We start from the raw sequence: 21,992 nt of genomic DNA on the forward strand, positions 1-21,992 counted from the left end.
TGAAGACCACCTGAGGGCTGGACGTCGCTTATGGATTTCCATGACGCTGTTGTCTACACGCAGACTGGTCATTGAAACTGCCCGTTCCCATGGAAGCGGGTGGAAAACAACAGTGATCAGACCTGCTCCTGTCTGGAAGGTCGGAATGTAACATTCCCAAAGGATCCAGTACGGAATGGAACGTGTTGCTCTTTAGCTTAGCATGAGTCTGAATCTGAGGTTTGGTTTGCCAGCTAAAGTTCTCCATATGAGAAAGAGAGTGGAGAAGTGGTCATAGTTTTGTAAAGATGCAGCGATGGAGCTGGAGTGTGTGTGTGTGTGTGTGTGTGTGTGTGTGATATCCTCTTTCAAAGTACCTCTGCTCAACTGCACGGCGGTGGATTCCTGCGGTCTCTGCTCTCACTGCAGGCCACTGGAGAGGGAAAATTCCCTTTGAACTGGCAGTCTGCCTCTGGTCTACACCTTAATGACTTTACCAACACTTTTAAAAGACCATACATTGCAAGGGAATATTAGTTTTTATAATGATTGTCTTTTAAAAATGTACATGAAAATTGTTTTGTTGAATGAACCACTTTAAAATCCTTGTACATTTACACTATTAGAGCATAAAAGTATTATAAATTCAGCATAAATATGTCAGTTCAGCTTTTTTTATTATGACACACAGAGGAGATGGGCTGACCCTTCACTTCTCGTCACCATGACCCCTGAACACGGTGCTAGCGTCAGTGTTTGATAGATGTAATTTCTCTGGAAGTGACGTGGCCAGGCTAGGTGCCCTGTTTATGGGGCATTAGGGCTAGAGTGTTCCTGACTGGGGTGGGTCTGGCAAAGCAGCTGTCTGCTGAGGCAGCGGTTCTGAAGAGTTGGCAGGTGGGCAGGAACCAGTGTGTTTGTTTGTTATACCACAGCGGTGCTGTGATGAGGCCAGAGCATTTCAACTGCATCCTCTCATCTCTCATGTGCGCACAGGCACACACACACACACACATGTACACACAGTTTGAGTATTGAGGGTCTTTACGTGTGGCGTCATGTTAATCTCAGGTGTTGAAGAGCTCATTTCACAATGCTAGGATGGTTTCTGAGTATCAGTGAATTTTGTTGTTTTATGTAAATCCATTTTTTAAGACATGTAAATTGTTTTATTAGCAAAAAAAGGTTGATACGTCATCATGGGTGGTCCTAGATAAGATATGTAAGCAGTGTGTCATTAGATGAGAGTGGGTCCACACCTGTTTTGCTGGTGTGTGTATTAGAGTAGGCGCGTGCGCGCGTGTCTCCGCTGCCCTGGTGGTGCAGCTGTGTTTCCTCGCGAGCACAATGGCTGCTCTATCGGCGTGTTGTTTCAAGGACTGCGCCTCATCCCCTTCGAGCCGTGCGTGCTTCCTGCTTCTCTTCGCTCTTCACAGAGACCGCTTCAAAACCTTAGGAGACGCACACCAGAGTTTACGTGCGCGCAAAAAAAATCAAACAAAAAAATCTGACAATTGCAGTCATGGTCCTGTGGTGGGGAACTGGTCTTGTGACCGGAGGGTCGTGGGTTTGATTCCCAGACCTGAGGCCATGACTGAGGTGCCCTTGAGAAAGGCACCTAACCCCAACTGCTCCCCGGGCGCTGGGCTAGGGCTGCCCACTGCTCTGGGCACGTGTGATCCACAGCCCCCTAGTAATCACTAGTGTGTGTGTGTGTGTGTGTGTGTGTGTGTGTGTGTGTGTGTGTTCGAACTGCACAGATAGGTAAAAAGCGGAGGACAAATTTCGATTGCGGTGAAAAATCACAATTGACAAATATGGCACATTTACATTTTTATTTGCACTGTTATGTAATGAACATCCTCCTTTTCTCACTTACTTTTCTCACTCTACTACTTTTATTTGGTGCGCTTATTTTTCTGCTTTTCCACATCGCAGCTTTACATCTTACTGGGTTTTGTAGTTGATCAGCAAAGCGTGAACACTTGTCACTAGCGCGTACTGTCATCTGGTAGTGTGATCGTTACACTGACCGTACGCGACTAGGCAGTCAGCCGTGGGTTTCTTGTGGTAGGCTCGACTTCATACAGGCATGTTGTCAGAGAAGCTAGGATCATCCAATCATCAAAGCAATATCTGTGCCCTTCTTTTTCTAATAGTCTTTGAGGGTATATACGCCCTATTGATACGTGGAGACATTGTTGGATACCACAAGAGGCAGAAATACCCTTTCTAACATTTCTGCCCTTAGGACAAAGACCTTCTAAGTATTTTTGATAGTTGTGGGACATCCTTCATAAACAAAAGGTTAAGTAGGACACAAGTTAAATTGTGCTTTGGCATGTACACACATTGTAGGTGTGTTTTGATATGCTGAATGGTCCTTTGGTACCTGCAGTTGTGGTCTGCTCTGTCTGGCCGCCGGAGGAAACAAACAGGATATCCTCTCTAGAACCTTCCACAGTGCCTGATTCTTCACCAATTGTATTAACGACCTGTTTACGCTTGATTCTACGTGCTTCACATTCTTAGAAGACAATCACTTTTGTGAAGTGTTCACTAAAAATGTCCACTAATTTGTATGCTGTGGTTTTATTAAGAGACGTTTAAAAATGACACAATTTTTTGCAGCATTCAAATAACTTATATGCTGTGGGCTCTGACAATGAAAAGCTGAAAGCTGTGTTGTGACTCTTTCAGGGCTTTCTAGATGTAATGCTCTCACATCTGGCACCCCCAGCTCAACCCTGAGTAGTTGACATGCCTGTGAGGGGGGGCCCTTTAGGAGACAGTCTTCAAAGCGACCTCAGCGCTAATCACAGCAGCCTTCAAACGCAGGCCTAGCATAGCCTTCACTCTGGGGAGCAGCGGGTGGAGGCTGAGCGGGCACTACATCACAGAGTGGGTGTGTAAACAAGGAAGAGCCTTTGCTTTGGAAAAAGTAATCGCCGTGCCTTTTGAGGAGAAAATGAGAGTTGCACAATAGCCGGTTTTAAATGTTGTACCATTAGTGATTGGCATTTCCATTCAGTACCAGTAAGTTTGACCTAGTCCTCTACTCTCTCCTTTATAACTTTGCAGTGCTTTGCGTAGACACACTGAATGTGATGCTGCACTGGCCGTCTTGATGCCTCAGTCAGGCATTGAGCAGCTGTTTACAGCTAAGAAGGAACCTGTGGACATATTAACACCTTTGCAGTAGTGGTTCTGAAGGCTTGGACAAGTGGACAGTTTTCAGTCACATGCAGTGGGGCTTTGATAGAAAACTACAAAACTCATGCCCTGCTACCTAAGCATGTTGCTAATGGTGGTGAGTGTTGGGGAGATGAGTCAGCAGAAATCAGTAGAGAGAAGACAGTAAGTATTGGCCAAAAAGAGGAGTTCTCTTAATAACCCCTGGCAAGGAACACCTGCACAGTCTGTAGGAGCCTTCAGAGATGTTTGACTCTGCATGAGCTGCTTAAATGCTTGGAATTGATTCATTTTGAGATAGAAGTTCTTATACACACATGGACACGCTAATCGAAAAGTTCACCCAAGTCACCTTAGTTAGTTCTGCGTGCTTTGAAATGTCTTTCTTCTTCCTCTTCTTCTTTGCTGGCAATTTTGTGACTGTATTTTGATTGACTTCCCTTATTAAGAATAATAATGTAAAAAAAAATATTAGAATTAGCACTGACAACCGGCTATCTTATGAATGGAGGAGTATATGAATGCGTCATCACTCAAAATGTATCGGTTCTTTGAAGTGACTTGTAGACGTAAATATGTGGTCATTTAATAGAGATTAGCACAGAAGTGTGAGCGATCCTGTGGTCATACGTTGTGAAAGTCGTTTGTATGACTTGTGTAAACAAGAAGCAAGGGGGTGGGGTTCACCACCCTAACACCACCTACCCCTCCACCCTCTCCCCTGTATATCACTACGCCAACACCACCTACAGCTCCACCCTCTCCCCTGTATACCACTATACCAACACCACCTACCCCTCCACCCTCTCCCCTGTATACCACTACACCAACACCACCTACCCCTCCACCCTCTCCCCTGTATACCACTACACTAACACCACCTACCCCTACACCCTCTCCCCTGTATACCACTACACTAACACCACCTACCCCTACACCCTCTCCCCTGTATACCACTACACTAACACCACCTACCCCTCCACCCTCTCCCCTGTATACCACTACACCAACACCACCTACCCCTACACCCTCTCCCCTGTATACCACTACACTAACACCACCTACCCCTCCACCCTCTCCCCTGTATACCACTACACTAACACCACCTACCCCTACACCCTCTCCCCTGTATGCCACTACACTAACACCACCTACCCCTCCACCCTCTCCCCTGTATGCCACTACACCAACACCACCTACCCCTACACCCTCTCCCCTGTATACCACTACACTAACACCACCTACCCCTACACCCTCTCCCCTGTATACCACTACACTAACACCACCTACCCCTACACCCTCTCCCCTGTATGCCACTACACCAACACCACCTACCCCTCCACCCTCTCCCCTGTATGCCACTACACCAACACCACCTACCCCTCCACCCTCTCCCCTGTATGCCACTACACCAACACCACCTACCCCTACACCCTCTCCCCTGTATACCACTACACTAACACCACCTACCCCTACACCCTCTCCCCTGTATATCACTACACCAACACCACCTACCCCTACACCCTCTCCCCTGTATACCACTACACTAACACCACCTACCCCTACACCCTCTCCCCTGTATATCACTACACCAACACCACCTACCCCTACACCCTCTCCCCTGTATACCACTACACTAACACCACCTACCCCTACACCCTCTCCCCTGTATACCACTACACCAACACCACCTACCCCTCCACCCTCTCCCCTGTATATCACTACACTAACACCACCTACCCCTACACCCTCTCCCCTGTATACCACTACACTAACACCACCTACCCCTCCACCCTCTCCCCTGTATATCACTACACTAACACCACCTACCCCTACACCCTCTCCCCTGTATACCACTACACTAACACCACCTACCCCTCCACCCTCTCCCCTGTATATCACTACACCAACACCACCTACCCCTACACCCTCTCCCCTGTATACCACTACACCAACACCACCTACCGCTCCACCCTCTCCCCTGTATACCACTACACTAACACCACCTACCCCTACACCCTCTCCCCTGTATATCACTACACCAACACCACCTACCCCTACACCCTCTCCCCTGTATACCACTACACCAACACCACCTACCCCTACACCCTCTCCCCTGTATACCACTACACCAACACCACCTACCCCTCCACCCTCTCCCCTGTATATCACTACACTAACACCACCTACCCCTACACCCTCTCCCCTGTATACCACTACACTAACACCACCTACCCCTCCACCCTCTCCCCTGTATATCACTACACCAACACCACCTACCCCTACACCCTCTCCCCTGTATACCACTACACCAACACCACCTACCGCTCCACCCTCTCCCCTGTATACCACTACACTAACACCACCTACCCCTACACCCTCTCCCCTGTATATCACTACACTAACACCACCTACCCCTACACCCTCTCCCCTGTATACCACTACACTAACACCACCTACCCCTACACCCTCTCCCCTGTATATCACTACACTAACACCACCTACCCCTACACCCTCTCCCCTGTATACCACTACACCAACACCACCTACCCCTACACCCTCTCCCCTGTATGCCACTATACCCCCCCCCCCCCCCCGGCACCCCTCCCCTTGCACCCCCTTCTTGCACCCCCTTCTGCACCTCCTCTCTGCAGGGGAGATGCAGGAGGCCTTTGTGGTGCCGTTGCTTTGTTGTGATTGCCTGGGTCGGGTTTCGCTGCCGAAGCCGCTAGATCAGGTGTCGAGGTGATGAAAGGAGCACAGCTTTTTCTCACACCTCCATGTTTGATAGGATCAGGAGCGGGAGCCAGTCTGTGAGCAGGGGGACAGGGGACACCTCCGCGTCTCAACAACCACCCTGTTTCTGTCTCGGTGTCCAAACAAGCACTGGAGGCCCAGTTTCAATCATCAGTAAGAAACAATGCTGTTGTGTTAAAGGCTGAGTAAAGGAAGCTTGCATGGACAATGGATTCTGGTGACAGCTTGTGTTCCTGTATTTCTTATGTGACTCGCAGCATAGAATAAGGAACAAAATCTTGGGGCATGCAGGTGACTCTTGTTCTAGCGGTTGTGTGTGGTTTCCTGGACCTCGTGAATTTCCTTTTACTGCTTTCTTTTTTGTTTGTGTGAGTTTCCCATGATGACGTCTCTTATGATCATTTTGAGTGAGTGAGTGAGTGAGTTTCCCACGATGACGTCTGACGTGATCGTTTTCCTAAATGAGGCCGCTCTTGGTGAAACCTACCAAACACTGCTTATGACTTGTCTAATCACAGCGGCAGGGTTCTGAAAACTGGTCCAAAACAGGACTGGAATTCTAGCCTGACTATATGTACAAGAAGATAAATATCTTATCTGACCCAAAATCTGTTGGTAGGTGTATTATGGGCCTACAGGGTCTTTCCCTCAGGAGGGTAATATGTCTTCTCAGTCTGCCCCTGTTGGATCAGTACTTGGTAAGGGAGGTTTGTTTTGAGCCATTTCCAGATGTCTTTGGCACATGGAGATTGTCTCAGGCTCACTGAACAGCATTTACGTTTTTCACTGGATGTATTTAAGATATGCTGAGCGCAAAAATGCACAATGAAAATATAGCATGTCTGCAGCCCTGTGATGTCCTGCTGGTATGCTGCGGAGGCTCTGATTCAGAAAAGGAACTGTTAAAATGACTTTGTCTTCATTATTCTGTGTAATATCCAAATGCTTTATTAATGCAATAGGAAGCTAGACGTTACCGTGATGCAAACACACAACAAAACAAACAAACAAAAAAAGCATGGTGACAGAGAAAAACTAAAGGCACTCTTATCTGTGACTCTGCAAACACGATTTGACCCTGTGTGTATTCCAGACAGAATGGTGCTCAGACCCCGTGTACACTCTTCACTGCCACGGTACACTCCTCCACAGCTGGGTTTCTGCACCCAGCAGTCAGCATAAACCTGGAGACCCGCCCGATCTGCTCACACGTGCTATATCCATCGAGAGAATCTGGGGTCCGTCCCCATGACGACCCCCTCTCAGCCACAACCCGAGCCTCATGATGATGCGTTTGCAACGAGAGATGCTGCCTGCATTGGTTACAGCGGGATTGGAAGCGCAGCACGGGTCCAGCCTGGAGACAGGATGCAGGTTTTTGTATTCTGACGGAACTCTGCAAGCCGTGTGGACCCGAGAGGCTTTCGCGGTGATCGGTGTTGGGTGTCTGAGAGCACGGTTGGGTCATGGGAGCAAGTGAGCAGGCGGAGCCCAAACAAGCCCAGTTCGCATGGTTTGTGTTCTTAAATGCAGCATGGAGTTGCTTGCTGACACAAATTCCCATCGGCCTCACAGCAACAACGTAAATCCTAAAAAGGCTTTTGAGGAATGCACCGCCTGTTTTAGAAACGCTAGCACTGGATTGGTGGTTTGGTACTTTACTACCAACAGCAAATGAAAAGCTGTAATTATCAAGAGTTCTTGTATGAGCTTCCTTTAGTATTATAGTGTTATCTATCCATTACTGTTAGTGTATGAAAAGTTTATGTGAAACATTATTTGCCTTAAAAAAAAGCACTTTATTTGGGGCTGTGTGGCTACTTTGTGGGCTGTGTACACTGTGTCATTAATTGACGAGCTTTATCACTCGAGCGTCTCCTTGTGTGTGGGCCCCTCTTAAGGCCAACGTGGCTGTGTCTCCTCACTCTACCACACACTCCTTCTCTCCTTCCATCACACACCCAGCACTAGAGCTTCTGTTCTCCAGCACACGTTCTGCTAACTTCCCACCAGCACAGTGGTGATTTTCTCATAAACGTAACTCTGTGAACACCCCAGACCTTTGGGCCTTCTAGTTTCACATTCACAAGTTTTTTTCTTTCAGTTTTGTCACATTCTCTTTCTTGGGTAATCGTATTTTCCAAGTGTGTCACAGTGTAGTTCAGGGAAGCCCCCAACCTTGACTCAATGTGGGAAAATTGAGATGTCAAGTACGTCAGAAAGGGACGATACAGCTGTGAGGTGTTTAATATTGATCAGAATGTTCTGTTTCTGAAGATAATTGTATTTGTGAATACACACTGTATTATACTCTGAAAACTGAAAAGAAACTACAGAACTAGAACTACAGAAATATAAAGTCTAGTCAGTTCTATTTATATAGCACTTTTCACAACACGTTGTCACAAAAGTTGTCACATGGGTCCAGATCCCTAATGAGCAAGCCAGGGGCGACAGTGGCAAGGAAAAACTCCCTAGGTGAGATTAGGAAGAGACCTTGGGAGGACCAAGCCCAGCTAGTATTAGTCCATATTTATAGTGCTGTTTCAAGGCCGAGCAGTCACTCCAGTGTGGATGTTGGGTCTCAGGTGGGGGACTGCGTCATCATGTCTGCTGGTGACATCAGCACATCCACTGACCATTTTCTAGGTGCTTTTATGGAATTTGTGGAATATATATTCAAAAATATGGGCTTATTCGGTTGTGCAAGCAAAGTGCATCTAAATGAATATGAGGAGGAATCAACTCGTATGATTAAATGGTAACATTCGTCTTGCAATGCAAAGTGATATGTCATTAATCAAATGTCCATTAGTATTAAAATGACTTGCCACTGAAAATGACAAATCCTTAATTCTGGTCCGAAGGTGTTCAACCAACTGACCAGCAAGTCTTTTGTTTTCTCCACTATACAGTTGGTACTGCAAGAGAAGAGAAGAGTTGCCGATTGTTTTGTTGAACACATTCGGAATGAAAGGCACTTCTTCCTAATATATATTTTCATATACACCTTCAAATTCAGAAGCACCTGCACAGCTGATGACTTCATGACTGGTGTTTATGAACAACAAAGTCATGAGCTGACTACTGTAATGATGGGATTTGCATGTACATGATACAATATAAAAGCCATGGCCCAGAAGCAGACATGCAGACCCTATTGTGCTAAACCTATCCTGAAGCTATGAAGCTAACCGATGATTATCCACAGCAGCTAATCTGAAGAACTTGCTGTTGTTCTCCATAGTCGATTGTTTACCGTCTGCTATTTGCCTACAAGAGGGGTAAATGTCAAAATGCAATAGTGCTTTGTCATGGCACAACAGTATGTCTGTTCATGGACTGAGTTGAGATCAAACAACAGAAGCATTTTTTCTCCCTGATGTGGTTAGCGACTCTATTGTGCAGTCAGAAAGCTTTCTTGGAAGTTGATTTGGAGTTTCAATAGTCTGATAAAAATGCTTTTAAATGTGGTTTCTTTAAAAATAGAGCTCCTTTCACAAATTGTCTCTCAAATATGGGACTCGTCTTAAATCTACACTGCAGCAGGAAAAACATGGTTTGATCTTTCATAGGAAAACTCACAAATGATTACCAAATAGTTCACCAAGAAGCTCTGGCTTTTAATGGAAGAACTCGCTCCACTGAGTTCTCTACTGGCACAGGCAAAATGACTTTTCTCCTAAAATTTCTCCCACATTTTGTTTCGACTATACACAGTCTTAGACTGTCAGATGAATTATCTGGGAAGATTTGGGAAGTGCTAAAGGAGACAGAAAATATTTCCTCTTGGACACAAGAAATCTTTCAGCAGGAATTTCTGCCAGTCCAGTGATGTTAATTCAGATTGATATTTCAGAATGTCATGTTCATATAATGGCCTGCAATGGCTAACTAAAACGTCTGTGTTCACACCACAGAATATTCTACAAACCTCACTTTGATCCCCATGATGTAATCTTTAGCATAGAGCACTGGCAGAGGATCCATGTTATTTTTCTTTATGTGTATGAGTGATGAACAGTTATATTTCCATTTCTGTCTGTAGAAAATTTTAGTCCCTGCATACCAGTCCTGTCTAAAATCCTCCCCAAGCTCTTAGTCCTGCAGAACTGAACTAGAATATAGAACCTCCAGTTCAACTCTAACCTACCTCCAAATTTCTGAGTCAGAAAATCAAGGGCACATGGCTGATTTCAGATCAGATACAAAGCATCTTGTCCTTTTCTACTTATTTAATTACTGACCTTCTGCCAGGCATCAGCTCAAACAGTGAAACGGACGAGCTCATCCGTATACTCGGCTCCTAATTAAATTTCAGGTCCACAAATGGCCCCTCAGTGGCCAGCCCATAATAACCTGAGAGAAGGAGTCATATGTTCAGACTTCAGCTAAAGACAATCAGCCATATTGGCTCTGTCCCCAGCATCGCCACGGTATTGCTGTTCACACCGAATGTTAATATTTTTAGACTGGTGCAAGGGGCTTCTATGCTGTTGTCTGCAGACCAAATGAGTTTTTCTGAGGGTTAGATTTAATTTGGAAAAAGTTCATCGTTATTGTGCTGAGAGGTCAGATGAGCAAAAGTGTTTGAAAGCTGTGAGCTCACCAGAGAGTAGGCTGCTGTTTGCATACTTCATAAACTAGAGAAATGCAGTGCCACAGAGAGTGGGAGGTGCCCACCCCATTACTGACATTTCATTTAGGGGAAAGAGCGAGTACACACACACACACACACACACACACACACACACACACAGACGCCTCCTCCAAGCATTAGACCTTTCATGGCATCAAATGAAGGAGAAAACGACTTGGAAAACTCATTCCCTCTTGTAGGAGAGTGAGAGAAAAGTCTGAGAATTTATTGTCGATTTGTAGCTGTTATAAACAGGATGCATTCCAGTTGTAGCTCTGGCCATCTGGAATGGATGGCAACTCTTTTGGGTGGGTGGGGGGGTGTCTTGTCAGTACGTGAAAGTTTAAAAGCTCTCCTTTATATACGACTAAGAGCCAAACAACGTTCAAAGGTCTCGTCTCGGTTGGGTTTCTGGCGCAACTTTGCAGTGCCTCTTTAGCAGAAGTTACAAACTGATCATTATAAATGGGAACTGTATGTGATTCGAACCAAAGTAATTCACAGCATAGCTATTTGGGCTTGTCATGTAGTGCTGTTTGCCACCTGAGCATGGGGTAGAATTATCCATCTTTGCAAGCCAAACTTCACTCTGAAATGCAGTTTAATCTTTCCCAGTGATCTGTCCATGAAAATGGAGTCATGAGCACTTCACAATGGAAACAGCATAAAAATACTTTCTCACAGTCTTCCATCTCTATAAATAATGGAATCAGAACCATTGGCATTTCTACTGGAGAGAACATGTTGTGTAACTGTTAGCTGGCTCGTTCTTGTGTTTGGGGTGGATGAGTTTGAATCCCAGGGGAGCAGGACGCTGCAGGACACTGCAGGACCTGGAGCGTGGGGCTGGTGCTAATAGGGGGTTGAATGTCTTCTCCAGAATAAACGCCATTTGTTTCTTCACCCTTGAGAGATCTGTTACATCCTGGGGGCACCTTGCCTTATTATCTCTCTCTCTCCTCTCATCCATCTCCACCTGCTGTTGGATCATAAATAACCCTGAGATAGGAAGAGGTTAAGCAGATTCAGAAACAGATATTGCCGTCTTGCTGTTCAAACCACATCCCTTTACTCTTACCAGAAGGAAGGTGAGATTACCTTCAGTCTCTGTTTTATGAACTTTCCAATATTTCATCTTAATGAGTCATTTCTTTTCTGTCATTAAAATTATGTTTCTAATTAAAATGTAACAAATTACAGACCAGGTATGTACAAGTCAGAGTCAGATTTATTTGTAAAACACTTTTTACAAGAGCAGTTGCCACAAAGCAGCTTTACATATGTCCGAGTCCAAGCACCCACTGAGCAAACCACAGGTGACAATTGGCAAGGGAAAATTCCCTAGAGCATGAAGAAGAAACCTTAAGTGGAACCAAAACTGAAAGGGGGGACCCGTCCTCCTCTGGTAAGGAATTGACATCACAATACCACAATAGTACAGAATTGTCCTTTAAAATGCCTGACAACTGATTACTTTATATGTTATTTTTTTGTCATGTTGTGTCTAGTTTTGAAGACAAACAGCATAACCCCCCAAAATTGAATACGCTCTTATAGTATTTATTTATTTGTTGACAGCTGGTCTTAAATTCAGCACTATAGAGGACTTTTAGTTTGTAGTTGTTGTCTGCTCAGTAATCTACTGTAACCACTAAAGAACTGTTATTGCTTTGAGCAATGGCTTTGTTATTGTTCAGATAAAGCATGCATTGTTTAGGTAGCATGTAAAATGAGATCTTTTGAGGACACCTCAGGACAAGGAGATGATCTCATGATGCCAAACAGCACAGGGTGCTAAAAAAAAAAATCAACACAGGACGTGAGGTCACAGTCTAGTTTGGGAAAAGATGGGGGTGTTCTTGTTGATCAGAGGAATTTTTGTGAGATCATATCCATGGTTACAGGGCTAAGTGCACGACTTCCTGTTTGCACTGAGGCACGTTTTTTTTTTGTTGCTGTCTTGCAGAACTCGATGAATTTACCACCAGATAAAGCTCGTCTCCTCCGCCAATATGATAATGAGAAGAAGTGGGACCTCATCTGTGACCAGGTGTAATATTTACTCTGACCTACATTCATTATGGACCCCATACCTGCTCCATTTAATACTATCTGTAAGCAGACACCTAGACTACAGAGACATGAACATGAAAACACAAGGCAAAACACATGGTAGATTTGTAGTCCAGTGTGTTAACCATAGAAAAACCGAAGCATTGTCTTGAATAAAAGTTTCACCTGCTTTTCTAACGTTTCAGCGAGTCTTAAAGCAACGGCTCAGGTTGCTATATGTAATTGATCACCCAACTCAAAAAACAAAATTCAAGCAGATCTCTTTGACACATGGAGCAAAATCTCACCAAATATAATTATTGTTTTTTAATATTTGTGATGTCAAGCAAATCTTTTGGTGTTCCTCTACACTCCAGGAGCGCTTCCAAGTGAAGAATCCACCGCACACATACATTCAAAAGCTGAGAGGCTTTTTAGACCCAGGAGTGACACGCAAGGTAAGTCAGACATGTCAGTTTTATCTCAGACTAGTTTTTTTTTTCCTAAGAACAGCCAACATTTGCTAACCCAAAATACAGTTTGGACACAGAACTGGAAAACCTTATAACACCTTAGATACACCAACTGTGTTGCGACGGTCTTATTTTTTCTGTAATCTGTTGCTTTTCCTGTCCTGAGGTCATTTCCGTGATGCCATTTCAGCCAGTATGGGGAGATGCTGGTGTCATCGTCCTCATCCGTGTTCTTCTGGTCATTCTCTGTGTGCAGTGCTCCATGGTGGTGTTGTGGGCATTTCTTCTGCTATAAGCCAGATAAAAATCAGTTCTGTCTCCCTCTGCAGAAATTCCGCAGGCGGGTTCAAGAATCCACGAAAGTTCTGAGGGAACTGGAGATATCTCTGAGGACCAATCACATCGGGTGACTTATGCTCGCTCTTGCCTCTCCTGTTCAGTCACAATGGGCGACTTTTTCCTCTGTCCTCTCTCCTTTTCTCTCTCCTCGTCTGCTGACATTCCTCTCTGAATATCGAACAGATCCATAGGTCATCAAAACTGAGCTGCTCCGGGTAGCCTCAGTACTGCCCCTAGGGGCCAGATAACGCCGGTGCTGTATCAGACTGCTGTAGTCACTGTGCAGTGGGGTGGGTGGGGGTTAGTGGCAGTGTCAGGAGTATAATGGGGAAGCAGACTCTATTGTTAGGACTTATCCCCTTTCAAGAATCATTATTTCTTTGTCCTTCCTGTTGTAAAGGGCTGGCTGAAACAGTTTGCCAGTGCACAGAACTCGGTTGTTTTGCCTGTGCCGCAGAGCTTTGTCTGTGGATGTGTTTGTGTGTGTGTGTGTGTGCGCACACGTGTGTGTTGACTTCACCAGCGCCCAGATGGTTTTGATTGTGCAGACCCCCCCCCCCCAACAGGAAGCTCTGCTCCATATGATGGAGAGTCAGGAAGCCTGAGCATCCAACAATGGAGTGTGTGAAAAGGCACAAAGCACACTCACACACACAAACACACACACACTCACTCTTACACCCCCATGACTCACGCTCGAGTATAAAAAATACACAGAAAGACAAAGCAGGCCACACACAGTGAAATAAAATGAAGCAAAATTTCATTTACACACATGGTGAACACATACAATTGCTGGGAAAACTGAGTTTGGAGGAGTTGTGGTCCAGAAAGTTCCCATTATGCTGTACATATAACTACGGAGGAGTTGTGGTCCAGAAAGTTCCCATTATGCTGTACATATAACTACTCATAAAATCTTAAGTGTTCACAAAGTCTAATACCAGCACAATTTTAAGCCGTTTGAACTCACAAAATAACAATTAGCCAGAGAGCTTTCAGAGTTTCGTCAAATGATCCTAAATGATTACCCTTGACTACTGCCACTGCGTTCAGAGAAGGCCGTTAATAGCTTTATGCGCCTTTGCCTCATCAGTAAAAGTGATTTTTGATGCAGGCTATTTTCAGGGACTTTTCTTGTGGCGTAGAATAGAACAAAGGCCACTGCGTGGGTCCCAAACAGGGCTCACTCCAGGTGCAGGGCTCTTCATTTTGCCAAGCCAATCTGAAATAGCATCTGGCAGGAAAAGAGGGAGATGAGAAAGAGGCGGAGGTGGCAGACCGGAAACCCCATGATCGAGTGAGCGTTCCACCTTGGCGATCTGCAGAGTCTGTCTCGTTATGTTTGTCTTGCGCTCCTGCTCTCTCTCTCTATTGGCCAATCAGTCTTTCTCTCTGTCTCTCTCTCTCTATTTGTCTCTCTTTGCACTTGTGTCTGTCTCCATTTCCTCCGAGCACTTTCGGTGGCGTGGTCGCTTCCTATCTGTCTCACCAATGGCAGGCCAGCAAACACAAACCTCAGTTTGGCACAGTTTAGCTATTCGGTAATCGTTTCAGTCTGACTTGTGTGTGTGTGTGTGTCTGGGTGCGTGTGATATCGTCGGAGAGGCAGACTAAATTCCCAGCGTCAGACGATCAGTTTCTCTCCCCAGTTCCTGCTCTCTCAGCCATATGCCCTGCACATTCTTGTGCTGAGTGCACTGGGAATTCCTTCAAAGTTGGGCCCACCCCCCAAGAAAAGAACAGAGTTAACCGGAGGAAAACTAAAGCTAAAATGCTTTTTTTTTTTTTTTTTTACTTTCCGTCCCTCTCTTGCCAAGTCGAGCATAGGCAGTCTGCTCCAAACCGCTCCAGCTTAAAACACATCCCAGACAGACTTTTATAAATTGTAGTGAATAATAATTAGTCTGTAAAGACCTCTCTCTCTCTCTCTCTCGCTTTCTCTCTCTCTCCTGCCTTCCTACAGATAAACCTTTTTTTCTTCATTTGTACTTTTACTGCCTGTCTGAGTGACTCTCTTTCCTGTTTCTTCTATGGCAGTTTCATGGATTCCCTGCCATAGCACATCTGATTGAATTTGATAATTTACTGATTAACTGCTTTTAATTGATGTTTGAGTCTGAGAGTAGAATGTGTGAAACTCTGTATCTGTGTATGCTGACCTGTGTGTGTGTGTATGTGTGTGTGTGTGTAGGTGGGTGCGGGAGTTCCTGAATGATGAGAACCGAGGACTGGACATTCTGGTGGAGTACCTCTCCTTCGCCCAGTGTGCTGTCATGTGAGTCACATCATACACGTTCAGTCACGGCACACGTGCGTCTGTCTGCTGGATCCACAGGCACAGACAGACAGGCAAGGGTCCTTCTGGGACCTCTGAACTAATGCGAATCCTGCTGTATGACAATGGCGTGAACTTGGTCAACGTGCTTTGTGGGTGAGACACGGTCCTGCTGGTGTTAACATGTCGCAGTAATACGCAGAGCTGTGCTGCACTGCAGAGTGCTTGGCTGAGGTCTGTTACCGAAAGGTCTTTAGCTCCTGTGCCAAATAACCTCGCTGCATCTTTGTGGCCATCGCTCCGCAACCTCACCCTACCCCCTATGTGCGTGCTTCTGTCCGTGCGCGCCTGTGTGTGTGTGTGTGTGTGTGTGTGTGTGTGTGTGTGTGTGTGTGTGTGTGTGTGTGTGTGTGTGTCTGCGCGGTTCAGGTTGGATTTTGTGGGGCTGGAGAATGGGGAGGATAGCTCACTGGACAAGTCGAAGCTATGGAGCAGGTCCATCGAGGATCTGCACCAGAATGGCTTCAGCACGCTGGCGCGCTCCGTGCGTCACTCCGTCCCTCGGTAGGTATTATGGGTAATGTAGTCCCTGCCCCCCAGCCAGCACCTGCCGTCCTCCTGACCTGCTCCTCCCCAGCAGCTCGCTGCTTCTCTAAATACGTCATTGAGCTTTTGGATGTGTGCTTGTGTGTCTCGCCTGCAAGCCTCTAGAAACAAAAAGACTTGCTTGATCAAAACGGTGCCGCATTAGTACTTTCTGCAGTGGCTTTGAAGCCGTTTCAGCTACCGAGGCTCACTGGACGAAAGTACACTGTACGTGAAGCACATACTCTGTGCTCAGCATACAGGAAGCACGTGACTCATCTGCCTTCCCATTCAGAGGGTATGAAAGCGTGTGAAGCGAACAACAGAAACCACACTGTCTGTGTCAGGCCTTGCTGTGCACACGCACATGCGTGTGTCGGAGGGAGACAGAGCAGGTGTGCGTGGAGACCGACACTTTGCAATCGAACCCAAATTCCTACTGAAGCCTCACTTCCTGAATAGAGAACACATGTAAATGATGACCTGAGGCAGTGCGGCGACGTAGCACACGTCCGCTGTCTACTGTTTCACATGCAGAGGTTGGACCTGCTTCATATTATCCTGTGCATTATCTGTTGCAGCTACGGTTCAGCAGCAAACAGCAAAACCATCAAGAACTCACGGCTCGTGAGTCAGAAGGATGATGTGCATGTGTGCATCATGTGCTTGAGAGCAGTCATGAACTACCAGGTACTTCACGCTCTTGACAAGAACACGTGGTTAAATTCATCAGCCAACAACCCTTCTCCCCCTAGTGGTTAAACGCTATCATAGTCATAAACATGAAGTTCTACCAGGTCGCAGTGTCATGGGAACCCCCATCTCTTTACCTTTCGGTTTTTTTTTACTGTAACACTGATACAGTTTGTCAGCCAATTATCAAAACCTTAGGGAAATTTGAGCAGGGCAGACTCAGTATTATCTCAGTATTGGGCCTTACCTGAAGGACTTCAGTGTTGTGCAGTACCTGGTACCCTGTGAACCAGGCCTGACGCCTGCTGGATCTGTGGCTGGACGGGCTTCACTGGAGAGCTGGATGTGGTTTCCCAACCTTGTATACTTTTGTTGTTAATCAGATCCACAGGGGAGTCACATGTGCCTTTCTGTCTTTATCTCCTTAGTACGGTTTCAACATGGTCATGTCTCATCCGCATGCGGTCAATGAAATCGCCCTGAGTCTGAACAATAAGAACTCGCGGTAAGTGCAGCCGTTCAGTGACAACCTCACACAAAAGCCTGTTTGGATTACTTACTGGGGTCTTCAGTACAAAACTGGAACGACCTGATTGTCAACTTCTATTGGCTGAAAGGTGGCTCCTGGATTTATATTGGAGAGGCTGCTGTGCGTTCAAATAGGTTTAACGATAAAGAACCCTTCAGAGGCTCACAGCAATGCTGGGTGTGTAATGGGGGATTCGCTTAAAGTACAGCACGAGGGACGCCCCCTGTCTTCACAACAGCCTACCACAGTAAAGAGGCTCTTGTGTCCATGGTCCAGTACACACTCGGAGCCTTGCTAATACCTCACAGCTATGAAGCAGCTAGCTGTAGGCTAGCAAAATCCCCCACCCACAGAAATGGCTTCAAATGTGTCCCGAACAACAAAACCAAACCGAAGACAGAGTGATAAGCTGTACGTCTCAGGTTACCGAGTTTGAAAACTCTTGAACAATGGAAACAAAAGTGAGGCTTTTTTGCCCCTAAAGGACGGGTGGGGGGCTGTTGTAGGTGTCTCCTGCGCGGTATGGTAATGTTAGCCATGGCTCCTGCGCGGTATGCCAAGGTTAGCCATGGCTCCTGCGCGGTATGGTAATGTTAGCCATGGCTCCTGCGCGGTATGCCAATGTTAGCCATGGCTCCTGCGCGGTATGCCAATGTTAGCCATGGCTCCTGCGCGGTATGGTAATGTTAGCCATGGCTCCTGCGCGGTATGGTAATGTTAGCCATGGCTCCTGCGCGGTATGCCAATGTTAGCCATGGCTCCTGCGCGGTATGCCAATGTTAGCCATGGCTCCTGCGCGGTATGCCAATGTTAGCCATGGCTCCTGCGCGGTATGCCAATGTTAGCCATGGCTCCTGCGCGGTATGCCAATGTTAGCCATGGCTCCTGCGCGGTATGCCAATGTTAGCCATGGCTCCTGTGAGGCTTGAGAGAAGCTAAATGCTCATGACCACCATTGTTTGGGTTTTGCAGGACAAAGGCCTTGGTCTTGGAGCTGTTGGCCGCTGTTTGTCTGGTGCGAGGAGGCCATGAGATCATCCTCTCAGCGTTTGATAACTTCAAAGAGGTACCCGCTGAAGCACTGCACGCTGCCTCCCCCGTGTGATGCGGAGACTGGGAAGACATGGTATCAAAGTGCTGATAGTGCCTAAGGGCAGATGGTGGCTCGCCGTGGTACCTTGCTCCTTAAGCCATGTGGCTACAATAGCACAGATATGTTTGCCCGTCTGGAACAAGATGGTGGGAAAGTGTTTGTGTGTGTGTGTGTTAATTGCCTGTTTGTGCATTATTCTCAATTAATTTAACTCACCAGATATGAGGCAATCTTAGTGCGTGATAAGGATCAGTGTTTTGAACCCAGAGAGCACGTCTGTAGTCGGCGTATGTTTACTAAGCTTCTCTGGTTCTACTCTCCCAGTCAGCTAAACGCCGGAAACCAGGCAATTAGCCCACGCACTGGCCCAAGTGCCCAGGACAGCTAATCAAGTCAACAGTAAAAACAATGTGGGAACCTTGTCGGTGAGAGTTCTTGCAGTGTAATGTGATGCCCAGAGCCACTCAGTAAACCCAGAGTCTCCTTTTGACTCGACACACATGAGTACGTCATGTGTAGATGTGTGGAGTTTATATGCAGAATCCGAAACGGTCCACAACATACAGTTTGGTTCCAGGATATTTCTTAGTCCTCAGAAGGACAATCTGACCTTGGTCTGCTTCAGGAACCGTTTTACATTGACACAAATAACCGAAAAATAACAGACGTTTCCCCAAATTCTGCACATAATGACTGCATGTCTGTGTTAAGCTCGTGAGAGAGTCTGTCTGGATCCCTGTTTCAGCCTTTCAATCTCCTCGTTTCCCATATCTCTAATTAAACCCTGTTTTTCTCTGCTAATGGCCTGTGTTGACCCCTCTCTTCACCCTGGGCTGAAGGCGATCCGTAACCTGATAGTGTGATGTTTGGAATATCAGTTCACCCCAGGAAACTCCACACAGTGCTCTATTTGTTTCTTAAACTGTGTGTGACTTGTTTTGAAATTCCTTATGTATGTTTGAGATTTTATGCTGTATAAGGATTTGTGTGTGTTTGTGTGTAGAAGAATCACATTATCAATCCCATACATGCTTTAATCTGGTTTGACGTATATAATTATAGCAAACATCTGTGTTTATGCTAAAGGTATGCAAGGAAAAGCATCGCTTTGAGAAGCTGATGGACTACTTCCACTGTGAAGATGGAAACATTGATTTCATGGTAGGGGAGGAGCTTCAGCGGTATCGTAAGGCACATCTCCATCGTTCATCTTCATAATCTGCGACATGTGTTTTCATCTCAGGTGGCCTGTATGCAATTCATCAACATTGTGGTCCATTCTGTGGAGGACATGAATTTCCGAGTGCATTTGCAGTATGAATTCACAAAACTTGGCCTGGATGACTTCCTAGAGGTGGGGTGTCAAAGTCTAAAATCACTTTCATCTACGCCTAAGTTTTGTCAGACACAGAACAATGCAACCCACATCTAAAACTCGATTTGTTTTGTAAGCAGATGTATGCCCAGAGGAACAGAAACAGAATCTTTAATGCGCATACATCTCTGATCTCATTTGAAATGGATACACAAGTACTCGTGTATTTCGTAACTGCTTGGCTGCTGTCTTGGACAGAAATCCAAGCATACGGAGAGCGACAAGCTGTCGGTGCAGATTCAGGCCTACCTGGACAACGTGTTTGACGTCGGGGGACTGCTAGAGGACGCGGAGACGAAGAATGTGGCTCTGGAGAAGGTGGAGGAACTGGAAGAGCACCTGTCTCATGTAAGGACCAAAACAACAGCAGCAAATCTACTGAATACGCATCACACCGGTGGATGGTGTGTGTACATTCAGTTTTACTTTCAGGGGGGGTAAGAACCAAGAATTCCCCAAATATTTCCTGAGCTCATCTGATGTAAAACTGAAAGTGACGCTACCATCTATTCTGCAGTGTCATGCTTCGATCCTCTAGAAGCAGTGTAGCAGTTATGGGGCTGTTACCCAGAGTGGAGTTTCCACAGATCAATACTCCTTCTGCTCCAGTCTCAGCCCTCCTTAACCTGCTCCACTTCTCATTTCATACTCCGTCATGTTTTCTACCTCCCCGTCTTTTCCTTGGTTTGGACCAGGTTACGGAGAAGCTTCTAGAAGTGGAGAATGAGACGGTAATGAAAGTTGCCGAGCTTGAGAAGCAGCTACTGCAGAAAGACAAGGATCTGGCAGCCATTAAGGTAAGACGGTCCTCTAATCTTCTCTGCGTGTTCCTCATTGTGCCATCAAACATCTCGTTTGCGCTGTATTTTACAGTAATTTACCAGCACGAGTTTCTACTAAACTGTAATACTCTGATGTTAAACTGTAACCCCTTAACATGATTGCGTATATGGCATATAGCTTAGTTTAGAGGGGAAGTACATGCTACATTTGAAATGCTGTTATATTCCGTTCATGTAAGATGCGTTTATGTTTTCTATGGTCATGAGTCCATAATTAGACCGTCATGCTTGTGTACCTATTCTACCCACAACTGTGATTAAATGTCATTAGAGTCTGATATAACACAGTATTACGACCTGAATAAATGTTTGTATCTGTCTCCACAAAACCTGAAATGTCCCCATGTACAAAAACCGGCTAGATACAGTTTGTTTGAATGTGTCTTATTATGATATTAACATTACCGAATTTATTATGAGGTGAAGTTGTATTAGCAAAGCCATACCATGATATATATGGATGATATTTATTTAAAAGTTAACGTCCGCCAAACGTTAGCGATGTCAGTAGGGGTGGGTTGTTCTCCTCACGGTCTCATTCCTCACATCTGTGGTGAACAGGAGACGTACGAGTCGACGAGCTCTCAGGTGCACACGCTCCGGCGGATGATCCAGGAGAAGGATGCCGCCTTCCAGCGGCACACCAACATGGAGAAGCGTCTGCTGGAGCTGGAGCAGCAGGGCACCATCCGACTGCGCAAGCAGCCCGACGGAGACATCGCCATCGAGACCCTGGGTGGAGGCGTGGGCGGAGGCCGGGGCCACCCTGCTCTCGCGGAGGCCGGCCTGGGGAGCACCGTCCTGGGCGGGAGCGGAGGCTCGGGCGTGGTCTCGCCGATTGCCATGGAAATGCCTGCTCCTCCTCCCCCACCTCCTCCACCCCCTCCTCCACCACCAGCTCCACCCCTGCCTCCTGCTGCAGGTTCGGAGTGAATTTTGCCAGTGTGTTACTAATGAAGGATTATCTTATCTGAGGGAGACGGGGGTTTCGGGGGGGTGGAGTTTGTAAATGGTTAGAGTGGTAAAGCCTTTTCAGTGTGAGAATATGTTTAGAGGGTTTAGAGGGTTACTTCAGATATCAACCACCACATGTCTAGCTGTGAGGATACACCAGAATTGGGCAGTTCACTGTAGCTTAATAATAATCAGCTACCAAGGGCTGTTTT

General features: G+C 46.2%; 1 protein-coding gene across 5 annotated transcripts in view; it reads left to right on the forward strand.

Moving 5' to 3' along the window:
* The window catches only part of fmnl3 (formin-like 3), a 33,630-nt gene that overhangs the window by 2,582 nt on the left and 9,056 nt on the right, over window positions 1–21,992 (forward strand). For 4 of the 5 annotated variants that reach the window (XM_076984263.1, XM_076984264.1, XM_076984265.1 and 1 more), the window contains exons 2-14: window positions 12,534–12,617; window positions 12,997–13,077; window positions 13,422–13,498; window positions 15,626–15,709; window positions 16,139–16,273; window positions 16,876–16,984; window positions 17,416–17,492; window positions 18,489–18,582; window positions 19,696–19,770; window positions 19,853–19,963; window positions 20,183–20,332; window positions 20,680–20,781; window positions 21,388–21,748. In XM_076984263.1, the coding sequence (XP_076840378.1) occupies window positions 12,534–12,617; window positions 12,997–13,077; window positions 13,422–13,498; window positions 15,626–15,709; window positions 16,139–16,273; window positions 16,876–16,984; window positions 17,416–17,492; window positions 18,489–18,582; window positions 19,696–19,770; window positions 19,853–19,963; window positions 20,183–20,332; window positions 20,680–20,781; window positions 21,388–21,748 (1,540 nt within the window). The remainder of the gene's footprint in view (window positions 1–12,533; window positions 12,618–12,996; window positions 13,078–13,421; window positions 13,499–15,625; window positions 15,710–16,138; window positions 16,274–16,875; window positions 16,985–17,415; window positions 17,493–18,488; window positions 18,583–19,695; window positions 19,771–19,852; window positions 19,964–20,182; window positions 20,333–20,679; window positions 20,782–21,387; window positions 21,749–21,992) is intronic. The other variant, XM_076984266.1, reaches the window with a different exon arrangement.

This window comes from Brachyhypopomus gauderio, chromosome 21, assembly GCF_052324685.1.
Source record: "Brachyhypopomus gauderio isolate BG-103 chromosome 21, BGAUD_0.2, whole genome shotgun sequence".
NCBI classification, from domain to species: Eukaryota; Metazoa; Chordata; class Actinopteri; order Gymnotiformes; family Hypopomidae; genus Brachyhypopomus; species Brachyhypopomus gauderio.